At 32.7% G+C, this 23108-nt stretch overlaps 1 protein-coding gene and 1 long non-coding RNA gene across 4 annotated transcripts; both read right to left on the bottom strand.

Moving 5' to 3' along the window:
* Positions 1 to 11369: 11369 nt before the first annotated feature.
* Positions 11370 to 11749, bottom strand: LOC127083587 (uncharacterized). The gene is made up of 2 exons (XR_007788473.1): positions 11653 to 11749; positions 11370 to 11554 (listed from the first exon to the last, which is right to left on the bottom strand). It is a non-coding gene; the product is annotated as an uncharacterized LOC127083587 (long non-coding RNA).
* A 2930-nt stretch (positions 11750 to 14679) lies between these two features.
* Positions 14680 to 22787, bottom strand: LOC127087323 (uncharacterized). 3 transcript variants are annotated; one of them, XM_051028206.1, is made up of 16 exons: positions 22533 to 22786; positions 22339 to 22413; positions 19966 to 20271; positions 18978 to 19134; positions 17795 to 18087; positions 17383 to 17700; positions 17183 to 17299; positions 16764 to 17081; positions 16413 to 16670; positions 16249 to 16296; positions 15873 to 16168; positions 15598 to 15780; positions 15399 to 15509; positions 15243 to 15324; positions 15058 to 15153; positions 14680 to 14957 (listed from the first exon to the last, which is right to left on the bottom strand). In XM_051028206.1, the coding sequence occupies exons 5-16, from the start codon at positions 18080 to 18082 to the stop codon at positions 14853 to 14855; spliced, it is 2220 nt and encodes a 739-aa protein (XP_050884163.1). In that variant the 5' UTR covers positions 18083 to 18087; positions 18978 to 19134; positions 19966 to 20271; positions 22339 to 22413; positions 22533 to 22786; the 3' UTR covers positions 14680 to 14852. The 3 variants fall into 3 exon arrangements, with proteins under 3 accessions (XP_050884163.1, XP_050884162.1, XP_050884164.1); XM_051028205.1 differs by having other exon boundaries at positions 16249 to 16320; positions 22533 to 22783; XM_051028207.1 differs by lacking the exon at positions 16249 to 16296 and having other exon boundaries at positions 22533 to 22787.
* Positions 22788 to 23108: the final 321 nt, after the last annotated feature.

The following is a 23108-nucleotide window of genomic DNA, read 5'->3' as shown; positions in this document are numbered from 1 at the left end:
ACAGTATAATTATAAAATAAAAAATTAAGTTAAAGGTGATGTGACTAATATTAATTGTAAGATATAGTTATATAATTAATATTATATTAAAAATTGAAAGAGTTTGATTATTTAAAAAAGTAAAGAAAAAGAGAATAAATCATACATTCTTATAGAGAAAACTAAAGAAAAAGAAAATCACCCATACCTTCTTCTTCTTTTTACATAGAACGTCTTCTTACATAGAGTTTGAGACTATTGATTCCATTGATTTTAGATGTTTAAATAAATATCATTGCAACAACCTCAGAACCTATATACTATACAATAAATATATAGGTCTGAAAAAAAGATATTCCACTTTATATGTCTGGAACCACGGTAACCAAGATATTCCTCTCTTTGTCTGCAACAAAACATATAATGTTATCAGCTTGGAGACTGAAGTCTAACTTCTAGCCTACATCACAAAACATACCTTTCAGTTTCAATACACAATTCAAAAGAAAAATAGTCAAATTCCAACTCAGATCAAATTTTGTTCACTTCATAAGTAAATGTGGATCATCAACTATAAAACTAGGTTTACCTCATGCTCAGGTTAATGATAGTCACCGATAGAAAAAGAAATTGATTTAGGATAGTAACGATTGAGTAATCACTTATATAAAACTAGGTTTTGCGAGCATTGAATTGGTTTGCGAGCATTGAATTGGTTTGCGAGCATTGAACAAAAAACAGTTTGGGAGCGATTGAATGGATTGGGATTTGGGTTGGTGTTAGGGGAGAGGGTGGTCTAGTTCGACGATGGAGGTGGAGAAACCGGAGAGAGAGACGGAGGAGCGATTGAACATTGAATTTGAGTGATTGATTTTTAATTATTTTCTTTTCCTTTGATTTTTCACTTTGTTTATATTTATGGTTTCAGTATAATTATAAAATGAAAAATTAAGTTAAACGTGGTATGAATAATATTAATTGTAAAATATAGTTATATAATCAATATTATATTAAAAATTGAAAGAGTTTGATTATTTTAAAAAGTAAAGAAAAAGAGAATAAATCATACATTCTTATAGAGAAAACTAAAGAAAAAGAAAACCACTCATACCTTCTTCTTCTTTTTACATAGAACGTCTTCTTACATAGAGAGTTTGATACTATTGATTCCAACGATTTTAGATGTTTAAATAATACTAGGAAATTTATAACAATTCATTAATCAATCAAGGTAGTTGAAATGAAATAAATATCATTACAACAACCTCAGAACCTATATACTATACAATAAATATATAGGTCTGAAAAAAAGATATTCCAAGATATTCCACTTTATATGTCTGGAACCACAGTAACCAAGATATTCCTCTCTTTGTCTGAAACAAAACATATAATATTATCAGCTTGGAGACTGAAGTCTAACTTCTAGCCTATATCACAAAACATACCTTTCAGTTTCAATACACAATTCAAAAGAAAAATAGTCAAATTCCAACTCAAATCAAATTTTGTTCACTTCATAAGTAAATGTGAATCATCAACTATAAAACTAGGTTTACCTCATGCTCAGGTTAATGATAGCCACCGATAGAAAAAGAAATTGATTTAGGATAGTAACGATTGAGTAATCACTTATATAAAACTAGGTTTTGCGAGCATTGAATTGGTTTGCGAGTATTGAACAGAAAACAGTTTGGGAGCATTTGAATCGATTGGGATTTGGGTTGGTGTTGGGGGAGAGGGTTGTCTAGTTCGACGATGGAGGTGGAGAAACCGGAGAGAGACGGAGGAGCGATTGAACATTGAATTTGATTGATTGATTTTTAATTATTTTCTTTTCCTTTGGTTTTTCACTTTGTTTATATTTATGATTTCGGTATAATTATAAAAAGAAAAATTAAGTTTAAGATGGTAGGAATAATATTAATTCTAAAGTATAGTTATATAATTAATATTATATTAAAAATTAAAAGAGTTTGATTATTTAAAAAAGTTCAATTTAAAAAAGTAAAGAAAAAGAGAACAAATCATACATTCTTATAAAGAAAACTAAAGAAAAAGAAAATCATTCATACCTTTTTCTTGTTTTTATATAGAGCGTCTTCTTACATAGAGAGTTCGAAACTATCGATTCCATTGATTTTAGATGTTTAAATAATAATAGGAAATTTATAACAATTCATCAATCAATCAAGGTAGTTGAAATGAAATAAATATAATTGCAACAACCTCAGAACCTATATACTATATAATAAATATATAGGTCTGAAATAAATATATTCCAAGATAGTCCACTTTATATGTCTGCAACCACGGTAACCAATATATTTCTCTCTTTGTCTGCAACAAAACATATAATTTTATCAACTTGGGGATTCAAGTCTAACTTCTAGCCTACATCACAAAACATACCTTTCAGTTTCAATACACAATTCAAAAGAAAAATAGTCAAATTCCAACTCAGACCAAATTTTGTTCACTTCATAAGTAAATGTAAATCATCAACTATAAAATTAGGTTTACCTCATGCTCAGGTTAATGCTAGCCACGGATAGAAAAAGAAATTGATTTAGGATAGTAACGATTGAGTAATCACTGATATAAAACTAGGTTTTGCGAGCATTGAATTGGTTTGCGAGCATTGAAAAGAAAATAGTTTGGGGGCGATTTAATCGATTAGGATTTGGATTGGTGTTGGGGGAGAGGGTGGTATGGTTCGACGATGAAGGTGGAAAAACCGGAGAGAGACGAAGGAGCGATTGAACATTGAATTTGATTGATCGGGTTTTAATTATTTTCTTTTCCTTTGGTTTTTCACTTTTTTTATATTTATGGTTACAGTATAATTATAAAATAAAAAATTAAGTTAAACGTGATGTGAATAATATTAATTGTAAGATATAGTTATATAATTAATATTATATTAAAAATTGAAAGAGTTTGATTATTTAAAAAAGTAAAGAAAAAGAGAATAAATCATACATTCTTATAGAGAAAACTAAAGAAAAAGAAAATCACCCATACCTTCTTCTTCTTTTTACATAGAACGTCTTCTTACATAGAGTTTGAGACTATTGATTCCATTGATTTTAGATGTTTAAATAAATATCATTGCAACAACCTCAGAACCTATATACTATATAATAAATATATAGGTCTGAAATAAATATATTCCAAGATAGTCCACTTTATATGTCTGCAACCATGGTAATCAATATATTTCTCTCTTTGTCTGCAACAAAACATATAATTTTATCAGCTTGGGGACTGAAGTCTAACTTCTAGCATACATCACAAAACATACCTTTCAGTTTCAATACACAATTCAAAAGAAAAATAGTCAAATTCCAACTCAGATCAAATTTTGTTCACTTCATAAGTAAATGTAAATCATCAACTATAAAATTAGGTTTACCTCATGCTCAGGTTAATGCTAGCCACGGATAGAAAAAGAAATTGATTTAGGATAGTAACGATTGAGTAATCACTGATATAAAACTAGGTTTTGCGAGCATTGAATTGGTTTGCGAGCATTGAAAAGAAAATAATTTGGGGGCGATTTAATCGATTAGGATTTGGATTGGTGTTGGGGGAAAGGGTGGTATGGTTCGACGATGAAGGTGGAAAAACCGGAGAGAGACGGAGGAGCGATTGAACATTGAATTTGATTGATCGGTTTTTAATTATTTTCTTTTCCTTTGGTTTTTCACTTTTTTTATATTTATGGTTACAGTATAATTATAAAATAAAAAATTAAGTTAAAGGTGATGTGAATAATATTAATTGTAAAATATAGTTATATAATTAATATTATATTAAAAATTGAAAGAGTTTGATTATTTAAAAAAGTAAAGAAAAAGAGAATAAATCATACATTCTTATAGAGAAAACTAAAGAAAAAGAAAACCACCCATACCTTCTTCTTCTTTTTACATAGAACGTCTTCTTACATAGAGAGTTTGAGACTATTGATTCCATTGATTTTAGATGTTTAAATAAATATCATTGCAACAACCTCAGAACCTATATACTATACAATAAATATATAGGTCTGAAAAAAAGATATTCCACTTTATATGTCTGGAACCACGGTAACCAAGATATTCCTCTCTTTGTCTGCAACAAAACATATAATGTTATCAGCTTGGAGAGTGAAGTCTAACTTCTAGCCTACATCACAAAACATGCCTTTCAGTTTCAATACACAATTCAAAAGAAAAATAGTCAAATTCCAACTCAGATCAAATTTTGTTCACTTCATAAGTAAATGTGGATCATCAACTATAAAACTAGGTTTACCTCATGCTCAGGTTAATGATAGTCACCGATAGAAAAAGAAATTGATTTAGGATAGTAACGATTGAGTAATCACTTATATAAAACTAGGTTTTGCGAGCATTGAATTGGTTTGCGAGCATTGAATTGGTTTGTGAGCATTGAACAGAAAACAGTTTGGGAGCGATTGAATCGATTGGGATTTGGGTTCGTGTTAGGGGAGAGGGTGGTCTAGTTCGACGATGGAGGTGGAGAAACCGGAGAGAGAGACGGAGGAGCGATTGAACATTGAATTTGAGTGATTGATTTTTAATTATTTTCTTTTCCTTTGATTTTTCACTTTGTTTATATTTATGGTTTCAGTATAATTATAAAATGAAAAATTAAGTCAAACGTGGTATGAATAATATTAATTGTAAAATATAGTTATATAATCAATATTATATTAAAAATTGAAAGAGTTTGATTATTTTAAAAAGTAAAGAAAAAGAGAATAAACCATACATTCTTATAGAGAAAACTAAAGAAAAAGAAAACCACTCATACCTTCTTCTTCTTTTTACATAGAACGTCTTCTTACATAGAGAGTTTGATACTATTGATTCCAATGATTTTAGATGTTTAAATAATAATAGGAAATTTATAACAATTCATTAATCAATCAAGGTAGTTGAAATGAAATAAATATCATTATAACAACCTCAGAACCTATATACTATACAATAAATATATAGGTCTGAAAAAAAGATATTCCAAGATATTCCACTTTATATGTCTGGAACCACGGTAACCAAGATATTCCTCTCTTTGTCTGAAACAAAACATATAATATTATCAGCTTGGAGACTGAAGTCTAACTTCTAGCCTATATCACAAAACATACCTTTCAGTTTCAATACACAATTCAAAAGACAAATAGTCAAATTCCAACTCAAATCAAAGTTTGTTCACTTCATAACTAAATGTGAATCATCAACTATAAAACTAGGTTTACCTCATGCTCAGGTTAATGATAGCCACCGATAGAAAAAGAAATTGATTTAGGATAGTAACGATTGAGTAATCACTTATATAAAACTAGGTTTTGCGAGCATTGAATTGGTTTGCGAGTATTGAACAGAAAATAGTTTGGGAGCGATTGAATCGATTGGGATTTGGGTTGGTGTTGGGGGAGAGGGTAGTCTAGTTCTACGATGGAGGTGTAGAAACCGGAACGAGACGGAGGAGCGATTGAACATTGAATTTGATTGATTGATTTTTAATTATTTTCTTTTCCTTTGATTTTTCACTTTGTTTATATTTATGGTTTCAGTATAATTATAAAATGAAAAATTAAGTTAAAGGTGGTATGAATAATATTAATTATAAAATATAGTTATATAATTAATATTATATTAAAAATTGAAAGAGTTTGATTATTTTAAAAAGTTTAATTTTAAAAAGTAAAGAAAAAGAGAACAAATCATACCTTCTTATAGAAAAAACTAAAGAAAAAGAAAACCACACATACTTTCTTCTTTTTACATAGAGCATCTTCTTACATATAGAGTTTGAGGCTATTAATTCCATTGATTTTAGATGTTTAAATAATAATAGGAAATTTATAACAATCCATGGTAGTTGTAATGGAATAAATATCATTGCAACAATCACAAAACATATCCTTCAGTTTCAATACACAATTCAAAAGAAAAATAGTTAAATTCCAACTCATATCAAATTTTGTTCACTTCATAAGTAAATGTGAATCATCAACTATAAAATTAGGCACTACGCCAAATAAGGGAAAAGAGGGCGCTTATTTTGGCCTATAACAGCGCTTTTAAGCGCCCTCTAAAGTGGCGATGGTATAGGTAAAGACAGCGCTTTGTTTTCCTGGAGAAAGCGCTCTCTAAAGTGGCCCTTTAAGGGCCACATTATAGTGCGCTTTCAGAAAAAAGCGCCCTCTGTAGTGGTCCATAAAGGGCCACCTTAGAGGGCGCTTTCTGGACAAAGCGCCCTCTAAAGTTGTCAATGTAAAGTGTTTAGAGGGCGCTTCCTACAGAAAGCGCCTTCTAAAGTGTTAGTTATTTAAAAAAAATTGTTTGAAAAATAGTGGGTATTTAATTGGAAACCTGTTCGAATGCTGCAAAAGTGTAAAATTCATATTGATTTCATCCTTTAATCCAATGTTATACACCATTAATCCATTGATATATACAACATGAATCTATTTATATACAACATTAATCCTCCATATATACAACATTAATATATTGATATTCATGCATGTACAACAACATTCCATACATATATGTACAACAACTACAACCTATATGATTCTATGATCAATAATGAATTGACACAATTCATCCTTCATTTCATCCAAATGAGCTCTTGAGTAAGATTTGTATTCGTCAAAGTACTACAATTAAGAGAATAAAACATATTCATGATTTAGTAACAAATTAGATGAAATATCTGATAATATTAAAATAAACCCTAAGTTATTATTCCATACCATTTTTGGGATGTCTATACGATTCAACGCAATGATATCTCTCATAAATCTCAATACAAAAAATCCGCAATCGATCGAATTGTTTTGCTGAGGACACTACACAGAAAAACAAACAATATATATATATATATATATATATATATATATATATATATATATATATATATATATATATATATATATATATATATATATATATATATATATATATATATATATATATATATATATATATTTAATTTCTTACAAACACTATTATAAAGAAAAAACAAACACTATTATAAGCAAAAATAAGAAACTTATTATATACTTGAACTCTGACCCAGGTAATGTCCTTCCTATTACGATAATTCTTTTTCGATCTAAATTTTAGTATTGCCCTAACAAAATAAAAACGTATATTGAAATCAATCTGACAGACATAATTAAATATACAAATACACACGAATATTTAGGGGAATTTCACTTACGCGTCAACCGTCTTCTTCATACTCGGATATTTACAGTCACCCAGTAACGAATCGAGATAATACACCATTAGTCTCAAAAGATCCATAGCAACCAACACCTAGTGACCACTGTAAAATAAAACAAAAATTTAGATGCATGAAAATTTTCTACGTAAAAGATATACATAGATTAGAATGAAATTATTAGAAAGAAAATCTAACCCGTTGCCAGAATTAAACGGTAAAAAATACAAACTGGGTGTAGTATTATCGACGGCCACCATGAATCTATCGACTAGTTCATTCTTTACGGATGTTGGATTTTTCGTTATAAACGTTGTGTTCGTATGGGAAGCAGCAATAAAATTGAATCGGTTACACAATTCAGTTCCCCGCATCAATGTGTCATACATATACCTTAAATAGAAACATAATAAACATTAGACTACTCATTGAAATGTGTAAATAAATTGTTCAACTAAGTAAATAATAGATTGATCGGAGTACCATATGTATGTATGAATAACAGCGATGCCTAATTCTTCGTGTTCAAAAAGTTGTTGCATGTCCTCCTTTGCAATTAATTCGGAATGAGCAATTCCGAAAACACCTTCATCCATATCTACACTACGGATGGCGCCGTGCATAATATTGACTCTTCCACCATTTTCTCAAGACGCATCATAATTTGAGATTTTGTCCCGGACGTCGTTGGAATTTCCTTACTAGCTTTGTCCAACATTCGACCGGGAACCTAAAAATTCATATAAATTAAATCATGACTTTTTGTGATGCAACAGAATCGTTGTGTATATAATTCAATGGGTATATATATTTGTACCTCTTTTTGAGATTTAGGATTTGTTTTTGTCCCGGACTTCGTTGGAATATCCTTACCAGCTTTTTTCAACATTCGACCGGGAACCTAAAAATTCATATAAATTAAATCATGACTTTTTGTGATGCAACAGAATCGTTGCGTATATAATTCAATGGGTATATATATTTGTACCTCTTTTTGAGATGCAACCGACTCGATGCGTCTTGAAATCCCTTTACCAGCTTTATGTGTGGGTCTTGTAGGAGTCTAACATTACCATGTAATAAGGATTAATTAAATATCATAATTGTAACTGAATTGAAATGTGAATACTAAATATTCATAATCATTTAGAACATATATACCTCGGCATCTGGGAAAATTAGATCTGACGGCCATCCAACAAAGGATCCGACTGCATCTTGCATCAACGTTGTCTCTGAAACAACGTCTGGTAATGGTAGAAGCGCGTCCGTATCTAATACAAGGTCAACCGAAACTTTCATATATCCCACCGGGAGGGGATTATGGTGAAGTAATTCACCCGAAGTGTTGTGCACTTTTCCCTTGCCAACTATGCGATAAGTTGGTGACGATAGATACAGCTGACAAGGTGTAATGCCCTAAACCAATAATAAATATGTTATTGTTAACGTGTATATGTGTCAAGTAAAAAAGTGTTATTTTAATTTCATAATAACATATATAATTACCTCGGAAAATTTCGGTTGACAATTGATACTAGCTCGGTCACTAGTATCTTTTGCCTCGGAACCGCGCATTTCCTCTCTATACCTTGCATTCTCCTTTTGCAGTTCGAGTACTTGTGCCCTTAACTCCGCCAAGGTCTCCATCACCTCTTTGTTGGTAGGATTTTTTGTTTTTGGTTTTTTATAAAATGACGACGGAGTCACACCAAAACCCTTACCCCTCACACGACCGGAATACTCAGGAACATTTAGTACTCGACTAAGTAGGCTCCTGCAATCCTGGACCTCGGTTGAAGGTAAGGTTTGGGATAAAGTCTCCTGAAATATTATTAGAGGAGATTAAAAATGAATTATATGTCTAACAAAATTTTCGATATAATTAAAGAAATAATGTTATATATACTTACACATTCGTCATAAACATTTTGAACCGCTTCAACGACAGCCCCATCCTTCCCAACCCGAACAGCCTTCCACAATACGGGCTCCGAAAGAGATGTTGCGTCACTTTTCTCCTCGGCTAGCTACACATTGAATCAGATTATAAGATCATCAATTATAACATATTGTGACAATGTATAAGCTCATAGCATTTGAATATACTCACAATTCTTTGTTGTAACCGTGCATATCCCATACGCCCTTTTTTGTACGGATACGCGGGTTTTGATGCCCTTTTCCGATTTTTGTCGCTTACTTCCTGGATAAAAAAGTTTAAGGCATATCAGAACCAAGTAACTTAACAATTGTATAATACCATAATTAATAGACATTACATGGAATTTTTCATTTCTTCGTTTGGCGACAAAGTTATCCCATTCTTTGGCTGAAATAATCTCCGCATACTTCATTGGCCGTTCTGCTTCAACAAATTTTCCTTCCTCATCCTTGAGAAATTTGTTGGACAAAAAGGATCGAAATCCTCGGAGTCTTTTTCCGGTCAATTGAATACAATATTTTTGCCGGCTTTCATCGATGTGAAAGGATCTCTAAAAAACATACACATGGAGTGTGTTATTATAAGTAATATTATAACAATATATGGTCAACAAATAGTCAACAAAAAAACATATAACAATATATGGTAAGTACCTGTATCTCGGACCATATTTTTTCTTTGCCAACCTTCAATTCCGGACTTCTCCAATTATCACATGTAATCGGAATATGTTGTCGAACAAGGAAACCAATGTAACTTGCCAACATTGAACCGTTAGGCTCAATTAGTTGGTCTTCAACACTCCAATGTACTTCGAATTTTTCACCCTTGTCTCTTGCACGAATGATTGACTTCATAACAGTCAATCCTCGTTTGATTTCATTTTCAACATTGTTACGTGATCCACTCGCGTCATGGGTATCGTCTTGGTTACTAGCCATTTTATCTGTAATATAGAAATGATTCAATAAGACCCAAGTAAGACAATGACCATATTCGTGAAGCTACACAAAAAACACATTCATATACCTTCCATTTCTCTCATGTTACAACAATCTAAACTCTCTCTTTTTTTCATCATTATTGAATACAAACTCACACACACCTACTGCATACAAAAGACCAATGCAAACTTATGGTGTTTGGAACATGAACAAACTTGCATCCATAATCATCAAACTTCCAAGCACAAGCTCAAACACACTCCAAATGACATCAGTTTTCAATCAGAAATAAAAAACCTTACATAACCATACAACATACAACATTCAGTGATCAAAACCATACACACAAAAATAACAAAAAATGATTTTCAACAAGGTGCTCATGAACACCATATAGTGCTCGTTTGCCCAAAACAACATTAATCAACATAATGCACAAAATGTAAAACTCAGTTTAGAAAATGCCCTAATCAAACACCTGAAAATACAAACTATTGAGAGAAATACCTTCAAGGTGACGGTAACGATGGAGAAGAAAGTGAACAGCGACGATGGACGCAGATAACTCAGTGAACGTGAACGCAGCAGCAGAAAAAGGCGACGGCGACGGTGAGGGAGGGAGAATGAACGGAGGACGAGAGTAATCGCAGTAGCACTACAACAAACAAGACCTTAGACAGCGCTTTTTTTAGCCTTAGACAGCGCTTTAAAACGCTGTCTAAACCTCCGCTGCTAAAGGTTTAGACAGCGCTTTTTTAAATCTTAAAAGCGCTGTCTAAGCCCCCCCCCCCCCTTAGACAGCGCTTTGGCCAAAAGCGCTTTATAAGACCCTTTTATTTTAAATTTTTTAGGTATACCTTAGACAGCGCTTTTGAAAAGCGCTGTCTAAGCCCCACCCCCTTAGACAGCGCTTTGGCCAAAAGCGCTTTCTAAGACCCTCCTATTTTAATTTTTTTAGGTATACCTTAGACAGCGCTTTTCAAAAAGCGATGTCTAAGCCCCCCCCTTAGACAGCGCTTTTGCCTAAAGCGCTTTCTAATCCCCCCCTTAGACAGCGCTTTTTACAAAAGCGCTGTCTAAGGTATACGAAAATTTTTGAAGCTTTTGTTTTAAACCACATTTTTTCCAGGTTTATAAACCAGAATTTCTACCTGTTTTCAACCAGATTTTGACAGACAATTATCACATTTTATATATGCCATTTTGGCCTTTTTTCTACCAATTTTTGGCTAACAAATATATATATATACCAATTCAAACCAATTTTGCCTTAAATGTATCAAAATATATACAAATTTATGTACACATTTACAAGTCATAACATATACTACAAATGTACACATTAATTACACAGCTTTATCATGAATTGACACCACTCCTCTTTGATTTCGTCCACTTGATCCTTTGTATAAAATGCACACTTGAATTCATCAAAGTACTACATAATAATATAACATATTTTGAATTAATTCCAACTATTTAATTATATGAGATATGTGTAAATATAAAAATAACTCATAAGTTAGAAATACATACATCGGTGGGAATCTTTAATCGGCCCAAAGCAAGAGTATCTCGCATAAACCTCAACATGAAATACCCGCAATCTATTTGATTACGTTGTTGAGGACACTACATATGAAAAAAAAATATGGATTATAAATCCTAAGTTTTATCAAGTGTCATCACTAATATAATAAAAAATGTGGTAATTAAAAATATACCGCCACTTTAATCCATGTAATGGAGTTGGCGCCCCTCCTTGAGGTTTGGATATCTCGTTGGGCCCGAAAAGCTTGTAGGACGCTAATAAAATAAAAATGAAGCAATTAGAACAATTCACATAAACTAAGAAAATTTTTGAAAATTCTCACTTACGTGTCAATTAGGACCTTCATATCCGGGTATGTTGTCCAATCATTTCCTAACGAGTCAAGATAATACACAATTTCTCGGATAGGATTGATTGCGAGCAACAACCAATGTCCACTGTAATGATTATGCAAATGTTAGATGGTAACTTGGAAAATAATTATAATAGATGAATTTAGAATGAAATGCTAACCCGGTATTAAACGGTATAGAAAACAACTTCTCCGCATCTTTATTGTCCATGAGGATCCGAAGAACGTACTCCGTCACGGTATCCGGTCTACTTAAGATTAAACCTAAGTTGACGGTCGCGGGTGCTAAGAATCCGAATGACACGTCCAAACCATTGGGGCGCATCAATTTGTCATACAAAAACCTAATATAAAAACATCATTAACACCTCTTTTGAAACATAAAGTAAACCGGATTAACATAAAGTAAACATCATTAACATAAGTTGTTTAATTAATAAAACAAAGTAGACCGGATTTACCTAATATATGTATTGACAACGGTGACGCCGATTTCTTCATGACTAAAAACTTGCATGAAGTCTTCATTACCAATCATTTGGTCGTAATCAAAGCCGAAAATCCCTACCTCCATATGTACAGTCCGAACACCTCCGGTCGGTATATCGGTCATCTCTAGAAATGTCCTGAGGCACGACCTATACTTGGTGGTAGGTTTTTTCCTAGCTACGGTCTTCTTAGCACCAGAACTTTTTACCCGTGCGGAGGCGTTGCTAACCTCCTTTTTTTGTTGTGCGGAGGCATTGCTAACCTCATTTTCTTGAAGCTACATGTCATATAAATAGTTAGATCAAATTAAGAATGTAACAACTTCCATGAATATATGTCATATAATTGTATATTACCTCTTTTCTTGAAACCGTGGACTCGGTATGCCGTGGAATCGCATTATCTTTTGATTTGGATTTTGTGGGAGTCTATTTAACATAACCAAGGAAAATATGTAAGTAAAATTTTAAGCATAAATTTTAAACTTTGAATATACACATTAAAGTTAACATAAGTTTTAAGCATACCTCATATCCTATGCATATGAGGTTTGTCGGCCATGCAACAAACGAACCTACTGCTTCGTGCACCGTTGTTGCATCCAAATCATCGCTAGGATATGGTAATGCTGCATTCGGCTCAACTGCAATATCAACTGATACCTTCAAACATCCAGCAGGGAGCTCTCTAGTGTGGAGTAATACTCCGCTAACGTTATGCACTTTTCCCTTGCCAACCATCCGATAGTATGGTGACGACAAATACAGCTGACAATGGGAAATGCCCTAAAACCAATAATAACAAGAAATCGTTAATGTGTATATATGTCAAATACATAATTTAAGCAAATAGTTCAATTTAAGACAATTATATGTAATTACCTCTAGAATGTTCGGCTGAAAGGTACAGTTGATACTGTCTTTGTCCGAAGCATCTCTGTATACTGTTGAGGCGCTAGCCTCTCTTTCTCTCCTCAATGCATCAAGCTCAGCTTGCATGGCTTCCAATCTTGCATGAAGCTCCCGATTACTAGGAGCCTTTCCTTTTTTAATACTCAGGGAGGTCGGAGTGACTCCAAATCCCTTACCCCTCACCCGACCAGAATACTCAGGGACATCTAATGCCCGACTAAGTATGCCCTTAGTATCATCGGGAGATAAAGACTGAGATAGCTCCTTCTGAAAAATCAGATGAATACCGTATACTTGTCAAATATTTGTGTATAAAAATGTTATTCAATTAATGAAAAAATGTTATACTTACACATTTCTGGTATACGTGTAAAACTTCTTCTTGAGGAACTCCAGATTTGCTCACACGGGCTTCCTTCCACAAAACATGTGCAGGAAGAGATGTTTCTGAACTTTCCTCCTTCTGCAGCTACACAAACTACGCCAAAAAAGACCTATGAGAGCGCTTTTTTTGGCCTTTAAAAGCGCTTAAAAGCGCTGCCGTAGGTGGCGCTGCTATAGGTTTTAGCAGCGCTTTTTGTTTACTAAAAAGCGCTGCTAAAGGTTGTCAATAGAGAGCGCTTTTTAGTAAAAAGCGCTGCTAAAGGTGGTATATAGACAACCTTTAAGAGCGCTTTTTACTAAAAAGCGCTCTCTATTGACAACCTTTAGCAGCGCTTTTGAGTAAAAAGCGCTCTTAAAGGTTGTCTATATACCACCTATAGCAGCGCTTTTTACTAAAAAGCGCTCTCTATTGACAACCTATAGCAGCGCTTTTTAGTAAAAAGCGCTCTCTATTGACAACCTATAGCAGCGCTTTTTACTAAAAAGCGCTCTCTATTGACAACCTTTAGCAGCGCTTTTTAGTAAAAAGCGCTCTCTATTGACAACCTTTAGCAGCGCTTTTTAGTAAAAAGCGCTGTCTTTTCCTCTAGTAAAATAACAAAACGCTGCCTTCAGTTTAAGCCTACCATTTCAACCTGTAATATTTTTTGGGAATAATCCCATAAACCTGTAAATCAAGCCTCTCTAATTCAAGCATTTGGAGTCATAATTCAAGCATTTGTAATTTTTTAAACCAACACAAGAATGAACACATTTGGAGTCATAATTCAAGCAAACCAACACAAGGATAGATAGGCACTGAACACATTTGGAGTCATAATTCAAGCATTTGTAATTTTTTAAAGCAAACCAACACAAGAATGAACACATTAATCTATCCATGAAATTAAAGATATCACTAAAATTATAAAGAACTATACACAAGTCAAAACTAATATGTTATACGGCCTATTTGGAGTCATAACTAATCTGTTAAAAATATAAAGAACTATACACTTGCCAACCAGAAACCATTCTTCATCAAAGTATTCATGTTATTTTGAAATCATTATATACTAATTAATCTTTTCTCAATAAAATATTGACACAATTCCTCCTTGATTTGTTCCAACTGCAGTCTCGTGTAATGAGCACACTTGTATTCATCAAAGTACTACATAACAAAACATAATATGCATGATTTAGTTAAAAGTAATAAATAATATGAAATATTCGATAAATATTAAAACAAATCCTAAGTTATAAATCCATACCGTGATTGGAATCTCTATTTGATTCATATTAATGATTTCCCTCATAAACCTCATTACAAAGTATCCGCAATCGATACCGTTGCGCTGTAGAGGACACTACATAGAAAAAAAAATAAGAATGTATAGTTATCTTTTCTTATCAAGTAGCATCACTATTATAAGCAAAATTGTGAAAATTAAAGTACCTGCACTTTTATCCACGTAATGTTGCTGGATTTAGTACGTGGTACTCGAGCTTGTCTTTGAGATCGGAACACTTTTATTGATCTAACAAAATAAAAACATATATTTAGAACAATCTCACATAAATATACACGAATATTTAGAACAGTCTCACTTACGTATCAACTAATTGCTTCATATCCGGATAATTTGTCCATTCACCATCTATCGAATTCAGAAAATATACCACTTCTTTTAAAGGATCAATAGCAAGCAACAACCAGTGACACCTATAAATTAAAACAAAAGTTTATATGGAAATTTTTTACGTAAAAGAAACAATTAAAGATTAGAATAAACTTAGAATTAAAATCTAACCCTGAATTATACGGCCAAAGATACAAGTTGTTTGTACTGCTGGCCATGAATCTCTTGACTAAGTACTCTCTACATGAATCCGGTTCCCTACAAATTAATGCTTTGTTGACCAGGGAGGAAGACACGAAACGGAATCTGTTTGACAATTGATCATTCCCGCGCATGAAATTGTCATACAAGAACCTTCAATAAAAACATAATAAACATTAGACTATTTTTATTGAAATGTGTAAATAAATTGTTCAAGTAATTAAATAATATATAGATCGGATTACCGGATGTATGTGTGTATAACACCGACGCCTAATTCTTGATGCCGAAAAATATGTTCCAGATCTTCTTTTCCGATTGTTTCAGTGCATGAATAACCAAAGATATCTTCCTCCATATCCAGTAAGCGAATAGCACCAGCTGTTGCCATATCTGATGAGTCAACAAGTGTTTCAAGAGATATCTGGTATCGAGGCACAAAAGCACCTTTTTTTGGCAAATAAGTCACTGGAAGATCCCTTTTGTTTTTCTGTCGACTACCAATTTTCTGGCTCAGTTGTTGTGACCCTTGAGCAAATACCTATAAATCATATAACATAGGTAAATTATAAAATCATGCATTTTTTGATTCGGATCATATAATTAACACTTTCAATATACCTCTTTTTGTGATGCAACAGACTCGTTGTGCCGCAAAATCCCTTTATCCTTAGATGCGGGTTTTGTAGGCGTCTAAAATTACCATGTAAAAAAAATTAACTTAACGGTTCAGAATTGACATTTGAATACTAAAAGATTCATAGTGGTTTTTGAATTCAACATACCTCATCATCAATGAAAATGAGATCCAAGGGCCATGCAACAAATGATCCTATTGCATCTCGCAGCAATGTTGTCTCTGAAACAATGTCAGGTATCGGTAGCAACGCATCCTTATCTAATACAACATCAACCGATACTTTAAGGTGTCCATCCGGGAGCGGTCTATGGTGAAGTAAATCTCCCGAAGTGTTGTGCACTTTTCCCTTGCCAACTAGGCGATAAGTCGGTGACGATAAGTATAGCTGACAAGATGAAATGCCCTAAACCAATAATAAATATGTTACTTTTAATGTGTATATATTTCAATTAACATAAATGTGCTATTTTAATTTCAAAATAACATATATAATTACCTCGGGAAATTTATTTTGACAATTGATACTGGCTTTCTCACTAGTTTCTTTCAACTGTGAACTGCACTTTTCCATACACATATATCTCTCATTATCCTTTTGCAATTGAAGAACTTGCGCTTGTAATGCCTGCAACGTCTCCATCACTTCTTGATTGCTAGGATTTCTTCTCCTTGGATTCTTATACAAGGAAGTTGGAGTACAACCATGCCCTTTACCCCTCACCCGACCGGGATACTCAGGAACATTTAGTGCTCTACTAAGTACGCTCCTGTTCTCCTGGTCCTCAGCTGTGCTTATCGATTGAGATAGGGTCTCCTGAAATTCATTTACATATCGGAAATTATTAGTGGAGATAAAAAAATTAATTATATATTATTAAACTTTTGATTTAATTAAAGACACAATGTTCTACTTACACATTCATCATAAATATGTTGAACGTCATCCCTAACAGTTCCATCCTTTCCCACACGAGCTTCTTTCCACAAAACATGTGGCGGAAGGGATGTTGCGTCACTTTTCGTCTCGTCTAACTACGCATTGACACAAATAATAAGATAATCAATTATAACACATTGAGACAATTAATAAGATCGTAGCATTTTTGTATACTTACAATTTTTTCCTCTAAGCGTGCATATCCCAAACGCCCTTTTTTGTATGCATACGTGGGATTTGACGCTCTCTCGCGATTTGTGGCACTCACTTTCTTGAAATTTTCGTCTCTTCTTTGGGCTACAAAAGCAACCCATTCTTCTTCTGTAATGAAGATCGCATACTTCACTGGATATTCCGGATCATATTCAACAAAAAAAATTTCTTTGTCCTTAAGATACTTGTTTGTTAAAAACGTTCTCCACCCTCTGTGTCTTTTTCCGGCCAATTGAAGTATATACTTTTTTCGGATAGTTGTATCTTCAATGTTAAAAGACCTCTACGAAAAAATATTGGAATAGAGTGTGTTAGTATAAGTAATTTAAACACATTATCGTCAATATAAAGAAAATATAAACAATCATATATTGTACCAGTATCTCAGTCCAAATCTTATCTTTAGCGCTACCCAACTCTTTATTACTCCATCTTGTAGCAGTGATTGGAATGTGCATACGAACAAGTGTACCAATGTAGCTTGCCAACTTTGCAGCATTAGACCCAATTAGTTGGTTATCAGCATTCCAATTTACATTATATGTTACTGCTTTATCTCTATCACGAATGATACTCTTCATAATAGTGATGCCTCGTGTAATTTCTTTTTCTGAAGTATCATCAGGAGCATTTGCATCTTGTGAGTTTTCTTGATCACTAGCCATTTAACCTGTAATAAAGAAAAAATATAAAAATGAAATGAAAAATATAAAAATCCATAATCAATAATCCATATATATATTGAATAATATAAAATGACATAGGCTATACATATAAAACAGCAACGTCGAGAAGGTCAAACTCACGGAAACACAGGGAATGAGCGCTGTACATATAAAACAACATCAAGGATAAGTCATAACGTATAAAACAATTCAAGAAACTTATATGATGCACATGAACAATTCACATATAGTCCATCAGGGTTCATTTTACACTACAGTGACCATCTTAAAAATTCACATAATATTAAAACATCATTTTACAACATTAAATAGGATTGCCAAAATATGACTGTAGCAGACAAAGTTATGCCAAAATATGAATGTACATTTTGAAGTTTAACTGTTCATTCAAACCAACATGTAATAGGATTGCCAAAATATGAGACATTGCTCTAAGTTCTTGAAACCATATCACATATATCACTGTAGCAGACAAAGTTATTCCATTTGAGTATCCAACATTTAACATCAAAATCACTTTCTGAAATTTCAGTAATAGTTAGAATATGAGGATACAATGGTGCAAACATATCAGTTCATTCCTTCCTACTTTTTCAGCAAATTTAAACAAATGTTGAAAAGGCACTGATTCTATTAGAACTCCCAACATTATTTCTAAGTCAATGGCGATGCAAGTTACAGAATATCATTTATATCAGAACAAGATGAAACTTTCGGTAAGTTACAGAATATTAAGCAAACATAGTCACAAACTCTAATAATCGATACTGACAAATAAATTACCCATAATGTAGCAATGCAAGTCCATTCAAACCAAAATCGACCACCTATTCTTTGACTTCTAGGGCAAAACAGAAAGACACGAAAACCTAACCTTAAAACGCAATGAGATTTCCAGGTATTGAATCCTTCTCTTTCGAATGCAGTCTCTTTCAAATTTGCAGTGTTTATCGTTGAGATTTCCAGGTACTCTGTGGAATGTTTTCCAGGGCAGCGAGAGCTTCGAACGAGAGAGAGTGAAAGAGGGATTTCTGAAAGTCAGGGATTTTGTAATATTAGATTTATTATAATTTTTATAAATGACCTATGAGAGCGCTTTTACCATGAAAGCGCTTTCATAGATGTGAGACTGAGACCTATAAGAGCGCTTTTACCTTAAAAGCGCTTTCATAAGTCTGAAACCCATGAGACCTATAAGAGCGCTTTTACCTCAAAAGCGCTTTCATAAGTGTGAAACCCATGAGACCTATAAGAGCGCTTTTACCTTAAAAGCGCTTTCATAAGTGTGAAACCCATGAGACCTATAAGAGCGCTTTTACCTTAAAAGCGCTTTCATAAGTGTGAAACTCATAGATGTGAGACTGAGACCTATAAGAGCGTTTTTACCTTAAAAGCGCTTTCATAAGTGTGAAACCCATGAGACCTATAAGAGCGCTTTTACCTTAAAAGCGCTTTCATAAGTGTGAAACTCATAGATGTGAGACTGAGACCTATAAGAGCGCTTTTACCTTAAAAGCGCTTTCATAAGTGTGAAACCCATGAGACCTATAAGAGCGCTTTTACCTTAAAAGCGCTTTCATAAGTGTGAAACTCATAGATGTGAGACTGAGACCTATAAGAGCGCTTTTACCTTAAAAGCGCTTTCATAAGTGGAGACCTATAAGAGCGCTTTTACCTTAAAAGCGCTTTCTTTACATAGGCGAATTTTTTTTCAAGCTATTACAGCGCTTTTTTTAAAAAGCGCTTTCTTTTTGGTGCTGCCAAAAGCACTTTTTGGCGTAGTGACATTAAGTCATACAATTTGATCAGATAAAACTAATATATGATGAACAAATTTGTTATCGCAATTTATAAATACTTACCATGGATTGTTCTAAGCGTCCATATCCGACACGTCCTTTTCGGTACGGATATGCGGGACTTGATGCTCTTTCCCGATTTGTAGCACTTATTCTTTGAAAAACCGGGTCTTGTCTTTTGGATTTGAAAGCTTCCCATTCTTCAGCCGATATCAAACTTTCATATTTTTTAGGAAGCTCCGCATCCACAAAATTACCATCCGCATCCTTAAGGAACTTGGATGATAAAAATGTCTGAAACCCTCTTAGAAGCTTTCCGGCCAATTTCATACAAAAACCTCTTCTTTCTTCTTCGATGTTAAAACATCGCTAAGAAAAACATACAGATTGATAGTTAGTATCGGTAATTGAAAAAACATAATTGATACCGTATAATTAAGGGCCAAATGATTGTACCTTTATCTATAGAGAGAAAACTCAGTTACGTAAATGAAATAGCATATAGCGAGGGAAAATAAAGAGACATGCAGTATATGTTATAATTTTAATGTTTACTAAATGGGACCTTAGAGGGCACTTGTGTAAAAAAAGCGCCCTCTAAAGGGGGCCTAAGAGGGCGCTTCTAAAAGCGCTCTCTAAGGCTTTCCAAAAGCGCCTTATAAACTGGAAATGTACATGGACTTAGAGAGCCCTTTTTTAAAAGCGCCCTCTAAGGGTACCCTTAGAGGGCGCTTTCATAAACGCGCCCTCTATTGGTGTCCCTCCATTTCCTCATTATTTTTTCGCTTCACTTTAGAGGACGCTTTGTTACAAAAGCGCCCTCTAAAGTGCGCTGTCTATTCCAGTTGTTCGCTCCTTATTTTTTCTCTTCACTTTAGAGTGCGCTTTTGTAATAAAGCGCCCTCTAAGGTGCGCTGTCTATTCCAGTTTTTGGCGTAGTGAGGTTTACCTCATGCTCAGGTTGATGCTAGCCACCGATAGAAAAAGAAATTGATTTAGGATAGTAACGATTAAGTAATCACTGATATAAAACTAAGTTTTGTGAGCATTGAATTGGTTTGCGAGCATTGAACAGAAAACAGTTTATGGGCAATTGAATCGATTGGGATTTGGTTTGGTGTTGGGGGAGAGGGTGACCTAGTTCGACAATGGAAGTGGAGAAACCGGAGAAAGACGGAGGAACGATTGAATATTGAATTTGATTGATTGATTTTTAATTATTTTCTTTTCCTTTGGTTTTTCAATTTGTTATTTATTATTGTTTTTTTATTTAATACAATGAAAAGAATAACAATTAAATGGATCATTGTGTATTAAATTTTTTAACACAAACTTACAATTTAGCTTAAATTTAACTTAAACAAACAAAAAAAATTCAATTGAACTTTTCTAAATAATCGTTTTCTTAACTCAATTTTTAAAATAATTATTTTTTTCATACTTTTTTTTTAAATTATACATATTTAATTCAATTAATACATATCTTTCGATATTTTTCATCCATCTCTATTTTAAAAAAAATAATTTTAACTTTAGTTAGATCTAAGTAATATAATCTCTTCATCTCAAAAGGAATTATATTTTTATAAAATAAAAGGGTCATAAATTAAATAATCAAACTCTTTCAATTTTTAATATAATATTAATTATATAACTATATTTTACAATTAATAATATTCTTCATACCACCTTTAACTTAATTTTTCATTTTATAATTATATTATATATGAATATTAAGTATGACTATACGATATATGAATTTTAAAAAATAATTTATTTTAGAATTCTATTTAAAAAATATGATTATTTAAATAAAAAATTATCATATTGATTAGAAATACACTTAAAACACAATTAATAATATATAAAAATTAAAAACAATAATTTTTATTGGACAGATTTCAAAATTTCCTCGTCAGGTTCTTTAGGTGGAGAAGGAATTTTCTTAACAAAATCTTTAGAAACAGTTAAGACCTCTGTCTCATGTCTTTTGAGTAGTTTTTATTTATTCAATTGGAATTAATGAAAAATAAAATTACATTCTATATTCAATATTCATAACTTTCAAATCACAATAATGTTTTACAATAAAATTATTACATATCAAAGTTCAAATTCAACTTGGATATTAATGGAAGAAATATCTTTCAACAAATTTTTCTAGCATTTTTAATAACTTTATCTGAAGATCTTCGCCATCTTCTTCGTCATTTTTTTTTGTCACTTATATCTTATATTTTATAATCAAAGTTTTTTCCTTCCTTACATTTTAAAAAAGTGATTTTTTCTTTTCTCCATTTTTAATCTTGTTTTCTCAAAAGGCAATTTACTCACATATCTAAAACAAGTCTCTGGATTATAATCAACTAAATATTAACAAATAAGTACAACATAAACATTTAAAAAAGAGGAGAAAAGTGTTGAAACTAGTTGTACCTTAATCAAGAAAACCACAGCTGTAGGAACCAGATCCAGTGTTTTGTTGTTTCTCCTTTCAAAGTTAATTTGATGCTGTGGGTAAAAATGAAAAAGCATTAGTTGCATTGTCTTTTTGGAGAAAAAAAATTAAAATAAAAGACTAGGCATAAGGAATGGCAACATAGAATCAAAAGAGATGAAACAATAACCACCTTAGCACTATGAACGCCACTGGAAGAAACCATTCCTATGAAAGAAAAATAAAACTAAAAGGCCAGCACCCAAAGAGAAGCAGAAAGCACAACCAACCTGCTGCAGGGGTGTGGGTGAAAATGGGAAACACAACCAGAAAAAACAGCCGTATTTATTAAAATTGGGTTTCTACATTCCATTAGATTCTCACGCCTGCTCTGCTTTAACAGTCTTTACTGCTACTCTGCCATACTACAAGTTAATACTAGTAGGTAGACATGTGAGCTGCTTAGGATCTCTATTCCTTTTATTCATAGTTGTATGTGGTGTTACTAATTTCATTGGGGTAATTATAAGACTTATTTAAATAATGTAATATTCCTTCGGCGAATTTCACGTTTATTAAAACAATATAATTAAGTAAATTTAAATTTTTTGATCTCACGTGAGAGACAATATAATTACTATTATATTCTCAATTAAATTCTCTTCTCTTAATAATATTAAATAATTAATGTAAAAATATTTTTAGAATAAATGTATCTAGATTTATTCACATGCCAAAAAAATTTAGAAGTTATAAATAAGGTCGGAGA

The sequence above is a fragment of the Lathyrus oleraceus genome, chromosome 5, assembly GCF_024323335.1.
Source record: "Lathyrus oleraceus cultivar Zhongwan6 chromosome 5, CAAS_Psat_ZW6_1.0, whole genome shotgun sequence".
NCBI classification, from domain to species: Eukaryota; Viridiplantae; Streptophyta; class Magnoliopsida; order Fabales; family Fabaceae; genus Lathyrus; species Lathyrus oleraceus.
The sequence above is the reverse complement of the archived record's forward strand: the minus strand, read 5'-3'. Positions and strand labels throughout refer to the sequence as shown.